We start from the raw sequence: 7122 nt of genomic DNA, 5'->3' as shown, positions 1-7122 counted from the left end.
GAGAAGTCTAATAATATTGAAAATATTATTTTTAAATAAAAAATAGAAAAATCCAATAATACATAATAAAAAAAGTAAAAACAAAAGATAAAACTTTAAACTGAATAAAAAAAGAAAATTATTTATTTTTTCAAAAACTCATCCTTTATAGATCCATGGAAAGTAGGCATTGACCAATACAAAGCTCCTACTTATTCAAACAAAATTTCAACTAATCAATATTGATGACTCCTATTTTTTTATATAAAAAAATCATGAGAACATACATGATTCAACCCTTGCAATGAAAGATACTGAGAGATAAAGTTATAAATGCAGGAGGATTCAGTTCAAAACATAATTTCACCCATTGAATGTTAGCTAGCTTTCTCTAAGCCAAATAGCCAACATGACTGTCATTCAATATTTTCTTGCCTTCTTTGTCCTCTGGTTTATCACAATCTTCCTTCAATACATCTTCAAGAGAACCGGCAAGAAACCTGCCGGCTATTGCCCGCCTCCAAGCCCACCCACACTTCCTTTGATCGGCCACCTCCATTTACTAACCCCTGTAGCATACAAAGGATTCCATGCTCTCAACAATAAATATGGCCCTCTCCTCTATCTCCGTTTGGTCACATATCCTGCTGTTCTTGTCTCATCAGCTCCGGTGGCTACAGAAATCTTCAGAGCACAAGATGTCCATTTTGCCTCTAGAATAAAATCCCCCTTTGAGGATAATTTACTATTTGGAAGCTCAACAAGCTTTTTCAATGCCCCATATGGGGATTACTGGAAATTCATGAAGAAAATTTGCATGACAGAATTGTTGGGGACCAGCCAGATGAAGAAGTTAAAGAATGTTCGACGCGAAGAAGTTGTGAGGTTTTTGAGTAAAATGTTGGAGATGGGTCAAAAAAATGAGGGTGCAGATTTGAGTGCCGAGGTATTAACACTAGCAAACAATAGTACTTGCAGGATGATTATGAGTGCTAGGTGTTCAGGGGAAGATAATCAGGCTGATAAGTGTAGAGAGCTGGTGAGTGAATCCTTTGATCTGGCTGCAAAGCTTGCTGTATGTAACTTGTTCGGTCCCTTGAAAAGGATAGGTATCTGGTTCTTGAGAAAGAAAATTGCTGACGTGCCTAGAAGGTATGATGAATTGTTTGAAAAAGTCATGGTAGAGCATGAGGAGAAAGCAAAGAGAGAAGGTCCTCACATGGAGAATAAAGACCTGATGGATATTCTTCTGGAGGTGTATCATGATAAAAATGCTGAAATGAGGATAACCAGGAAGCAAATGAAGACTTTCTTTCTGGTAATTACTTTCTCATCCCTTTCCCTTCTTCATTAATTAATCTCTCCTTCTTGTAATTATACTTTAGAATGAATAGTCAAGACGTAATTGTCTTAAATAATCTCTTAAAACCCTGGATCTATATGAAAATTGTGATGTATATGCCTTTTAATGAAATTGCTATTTTCTTTCTTCAAAAAATAAAAAAGAAGTCTCTTAAAAATTTGTTTTCTCTCAGGATCTCTTCACTGGAGGTACCAGTACCACAGCAGATGCCATACTATGGATTTTAGGGGAGCTTGTCAACCATCCTGCAGCGTTCAAGAAGCTGAGAGAGGAGATAGATTCAGTTGTTGGGACAGAGAGACTTGTGGACGAAGCAGATATCCCAAACCTGCCTTATTTCCAAGCGTGCGTGAAGGAAGCAATGAGACTACATCCACCAGTGCCTTTATTCGATAGAGTATGCCGTGAAGACTGCAAACTTGCAGGATATGATATACCCAAAGGAATCACAATGATAATGAACGCATACTCTATCATGAGGGATCCAAAGATATGGGACAACCCAAATGATTTCATTCCAGAGAGGTTCTTGAAAGAAGAAGAAAACACTGAGGGCCAAAACCTACAGGTTTACGTCCCTTTTGGCGGGGGAAGGAGAATGTGCCCTGGGACCAACATGTCCTCAAGTTTGATCAATGGTAGTGTTACAGCTATGGTTCAATGTTTTGATTGGAAGGTTGTTGGTGGAGATGGCCCAGATGGATCAAAAGTTAACATGGACACTAAAGCTGGTGTGACTATGAGCTTGGATAAACCATTCTTGTCCAACCCTGTTCTCCACCGCAACCTGTTTTCTGCTTAAATCCTCAGAGAAGAATCACTCAATTTTTGCATTTTTTCTTCCTAGCTATATTGGTTTTTTGCTTAATTCTAAGGATCCACTCTCCATACAAATCACCACCCTTGTCTATGCCAAGCAGTGGTTCTGGTATCTTTTTTTTTTGTTTTCTAGGTTTTCAATTAAGTTGTTTGCACAGGAAGCAAATTCGAGACCTGTCCTCTTTCCCTTGCTTTATAAGATCATGTGATCATGTTTAGATCTTTTACAGAGTCTATACTTTTGTTAAATAATGTAAATACTTCAAATATAACTAGAGAATAATAGTATTGACATGTTGATCCAGTTAATGAGTAGTTGGTACCTTGTGTTAGAAACATTTGAAGGAGAAAAGTGAAAATGGGAACATGAGAAGCATTATGAAAAATAAATATTATTTTCTTAGATTTGAACTTTGACTTACAATACTCCAAATACAAATATATTTTTAATAATTACATGCATATACCTAAAAAAACTAAAAGATATTTTGAATAAAAAACTTTAAAATTAATTCCAACACTCCTCCTTAATTTTGAAAGGTAACAATTCTTGAAATTTAAAATGCGATGGAGTATCCTCTTAGACAATTTTCAATATCTTCTTTCATTTTTTTTTCATATTGCATCCATAATTTATTTCTTGGAATTAACCTCTATTTTCATCTTAAAAAGATCTCTTTTGCATCTTTGTCTTAGCCACTCCTTTTATCATGGTTAGATAATGACATTTCATTGTCATTTTTTTAATTTGCTTTTCTTTAATTAATGTTTGTCTGAACATCACTACTCCTAGCTATTTTTATCCACTTATAGTTGTTGCTGTAATTCTCTAGTTAAATTTTTTTTTTTTAATATTTAGCTTTTCAAGTGACCCCATTCCATTTCTTCATGCTACTGCCTTCTTCTTTTCATGGCTTTTTCGCGATTTCTCTTGTTTTATAGGAAGAGTTCTCTCTTTTCTTCTTCATTTGTGGTCTTTCTTGAACTATATCTCATCTTTTATGTAAGAAGTTTTAAACTTGAACTGAGGTTTTTTTTTTAAATTTTTTTTTTTGATACAAGGTTTCAATTCTCTTGTTGAGAATTATCATCTTGCACCTTTATTTTTTTTGAACGTTACTTGTCCATGCACTCTATTTTAAGATTTCACACTCTTTAGTCTATTTAAAAGCTTATTAAATCGAACTAGCTTTAATACCATATAAAAATATTTAAAGGATAAAAATAAAAATAAAAATATGAGAAGCATGAAGAAAAATAAATCTCATTCATATAAATATTACTCAACTAAGAGAGGAAGTCTAGTGGATTTCGACTTAGACTTGTAATACTTCAAATATATATTTATAAGGATAATTCAAAAAATTTAAAAGATAAATATATATTTAATAGTTGCATGCATATAGTTAGAAGAATTAAAAAACATTTTGAGTAAAAATTTCAAAATTAATTTTAACATCTTGGTGGATGATTTCTGCCATTTTTTCTTTCTTTGTTTCATCCTGTAAATTCACCGACAAAACATTTTCCATGAAATTTGTACATTGCAACAGTTGGCACATGGAATATCATGTTTGCATTGAAAAATCTTGAAGGCGTCAATACCATTGAGATTGTAAAAGTAGTTCATACTCAATGTGAGAAATTTGGACACGTCCACCCCAAACCAGAGGATTTTGATTCAACTTTTAGAATTCTAAAAATATCCATAATTTAAACCTACAGAATCTAAAACAATTTCTGTCTGCATTTGTGAAAGTATAAGCAAAGCCAGGATTTTCTTCCTCACAAACCTAATCTTTACGGCATTAATTACTCCGACAAAGAGAAATTGAACTTGTTTACCCTTAGATCTTCAGCTGTGCAATCCGAGACTTCCCAACCATGATCTTTGATGGAGAGAGTCCATGCTTCTCTGGAAATGAGACGATGCATGCTCCTGAGTCTGAACAAGGAATGGGAAGCCATGTCAAAACAGCTAAAGAGTACGATGCCACCAAATATGATTTCTTTCGGACTTAGGAATGCACCTGTGACTGTTTCAGGAACTCAAGTGCTTTTCTGAGAGGAGACCCATATTCATCAACAATCTTGCTTGCGATAACAGCTTTATCAAGGTTAAATGAAAAAAAAAAAAAGACAAATCAAAAGTTTTTGAATTTTGAATTTCTAGAGAAGCGGGAAGAGACTAGTGAGAGAAGGGGAATTTAAGAAATAAATATTTTAATTTTTCCGTTGCTGATTTGATGTTGACACATCAACAATGAAAAATCGTATCCTTCCTTGGATAATTTATTGTTTCGCAGCAAAAGATTTTCCATTACTAAATCCTTCAATCATATATAAATATTCCGATATTGATTCAACAGCCGAATTACGTAGTTGCTAAAATCCAATGCTAATAGCAATATTTTTTTAGCAGTGAATGTTTCTACTGCTTCACCGATCACAATGCCACTAACTCCAGTGAATGATTTTATCTTTCAGTCAGAGAAACTGCCAAAATCAGAAAAATTAGGATAGCGGACTGTTTCAAACAGTTGAAATAGGCAGGAGTACTGAACTTGCAATCCTCACAGATAATAAAAGCCTTTAAAAGTTCCATGGAAACACTACTGAGAAGACACTATAGAAGAGAGTATGGCCTAGAATAGCAGCGCCATGTAGGTCTGCGCTCAGAAGGCATTTGGGAAAATTGTTCCTCCTGCAAGAGACAGCAAAATGACAATGACAGAAGCGGCTAGAGTGGAGAGAGTATGAAGTGATATGTTTGCAAGAACCTAAATTTTTTATATATTAAAGTTTAAGATTATTGTTTTATTTTGGGTCGGGTTTAAATTAAACAGAATTCATACTTTACTCAAAACCTAATCTTTTATCTTTGATTTTTATCCGAACTTGAAATTAGTTTAATTATGAAGAGATACGTAGTAAGATAACGTTCATGGGTGTTTAGCCAACTTGATGTCTAAAGATTATAACGTTTGATGCAGAGTACTTTACTTCGAACACATAAATTGTTTAGAAAAGCTAATTAAAATCCCTACTGTCATCTAAGAAACTGATGAAGTCAAGTTTTAACAAGTTCCAGTAAAATTCATGTTCAATTTATAAGCCGGTAAATTTTTTTGGTACGTTCTTGCCGTCAGCGCAACATGCTCTGTTTTCTTCGTCGTTGTGCTGAGAACAGTTCTGGCATCCCCCACTTCTAGTATTGCTGGCAAAAGGGCTTGTGGTGCATCAAATGCTCTTGTTGAACATATTCAACGTAGATATCATGTCATGGTGGGTTCATTTTCTTGCTCGTTATGGAACCTCTAATGGTCAAATCCATCATAGTAACTAGTGCGTCACTGGCACCGAAATTGGTTGCAGGGTTCGTGCTTATCTATCAAAATTATTTACCATGACCTAAACGAACCAAAAGTTAATACAGATGGTGTTGGTTGGTGAAGTGATTTCAACGTTAATACAGATAAAATGACAAAGGGGTAAAATGGTGGTTGGTGAAATTGAAAATCATAAAAAGGAAAGTGTGCAGTGTTGGCATCTAGAAGAGAGAGAGAGGGTAGTTGTTGAGGCTGAACAGGGCAAGGGTAAAAATTGTGTTTTTATCCCAGTTTATGGAGAAGGAATATAGCACAGAGAATGAGAATAGTACGAGAAAGAGATTGGTGTGGAAGAAGCCATTGATGACCAGTAATGGTTTTGTGGAACTTGGGAATGTTATGGAGACTGATTCTCGACATATTTTATGAGTGTCTAGCTTTACGAAACCAGCACACTAGAGGCCAATGAAAAGCGAAGGCACTAACACTGGTTTTCAGGATTTGCTCTTCAATCATTAGGTTACAAATGTGACTAAGGAAGGATATTTAAATAAATCTTCGTCTAGGGGTCACAAACACAGGGGTTCCTCATCTTGTAGCTTTAATAATCCATCATAGTAAGTAGCTTTAATATACAGAGGCTTGTAGCTCAGTGGCCTTGGCAGGCTTTGCCCTGCCTGAGTGTCCTGGTTCGAGCTCTCATGTGTACCCAGCATATGAGGGTTTAACTGCTGTGATTAATTCGTGTGACTTGTTCCGTTCCCGTCTCGGGTTCGACCCTCTATGTGTACGCCCGTCACCCCCGCGGTGTCTTACCTGTTCCTGGACTTGCAGGATGTCCAGCGGGCCGTGGGGAATAGTCGTGGTGCGCGTAAGCTGGCCCGGACACCCCACGTAAATAAAAATAATAATAATAATAATCGTCAACAACAGTACAGTAGTGCAATTCATTTTGGAACTTCTGGTGTTTTCGATATTCAATATTCATCTCACTTTTCTAATTGATTGCTAGAACTCAAGACAACATGTCACCAGCTTGATGAGATTGATGTAGGAGATTTTCGTCAAACACGTTGCTTAGTCATTGCTTAACTTTTGACTAGAAATGGTCCAGAAGTTTCTTAAAAGATTTTTAAAGCTTTGTTTCTTATATGTGTTAATTTTTATAGCTATTCACGGTTTTTAGAGTGGGTTTAAGAATGCGATGTAAATTATATTTTATTTAAAATAATTTTTTTTATATTTTTAAATTGTTTTGATGTGTTGATGTGTTGATGATAAAAATAATTTTTTTTATTTTAATAAATTTCTAAATTAAAAATACTTTGAACTGTCAATATTATTGTAATCTCAAACACACCTTGATAAAGCTCTAAATAGATTGTTCCATATTTGACATACTTTTTCTAGTTAATCTAAGGGTTTTTTTGTTTTTTTTTTGTTTAGATCTCTTTAATTATTTTTATAACTTTGTTTATTACGTTGTTTTCCTGATATACAAATAGCCTTAAGAGCTATAACACAGAGTTTTGATTATTGAGGCTATTAGAAGATAATTATTCAGTAATACAATTGTAAATTAGAGTTTATGAATAAAACTGTAAATTAGAGTTTGTTTGTGATCTCTTCTTC

At 34.6% G+C, this 7122-nt stretch overlaps 1 protein-coding gene and 1 long non-coding RNA gene across 2 annotated transcripts; one reads left to right on the top strand and one right to left on the bottom strand.

Moving 5' to 3' along the window:
• Positions 1 to 269: 269 nt before the first annotated feature.
• On the top strand, positions 270 to 2465 carry LOC133679188 (cytochrome P450 705A5-like). Its single transcript, XM_062101711.1, has 2 exons — positions 270 to 1297; positions 1515 to 2465. Exons 1-2 carry the CDS (start codon positions 389 to 391, stop codon positions 2142 to 2144), a joined length of 1539 nt encoding a protein of 512 aa, XP_061957695.1. The 5' UTR covers positions 270 to 388; the 3' UTR covers positions 2145 to 2465.
• Positions 2466 to 3714: 1249 nt separating this feature from the next.
• Positions 3715 to 4754, bottom strand: LOC133679242 (uncharacterized). The gene is made up of 2 exons (XR_009836138.1): positions 4192 to 4754; positions 3715 to 4106 (listed from the first exon to the last, which is right to left on the bottom strand). It is a non-coding gene; the product is annotated as an uncharacterized LOC133679242 (long non-coding RNA).
• Between the last annotated feature and the right edge of the window lie 2368 nt (positions 4755 to 7122).

The sequence above is a fragment of the Populus nigra genome, chromosome 19 (genome assembly GCF_951802175.1).
Source record: "Populus nigra chromosome 19, ddPopNigr1.1, whole genome shotgun sequence".
Classification (NCBI taxonomy): Eukaryota; Viridiplantae; Streptophyta; class Magnoliopsida; order Malpighiales; family Salicaceae; genus Populus; species Populus nigra.
Note: the sequence above shows the minus strand (reverse complement) of the source record. Positions and strands in the feature narration are given on the sequence as shown.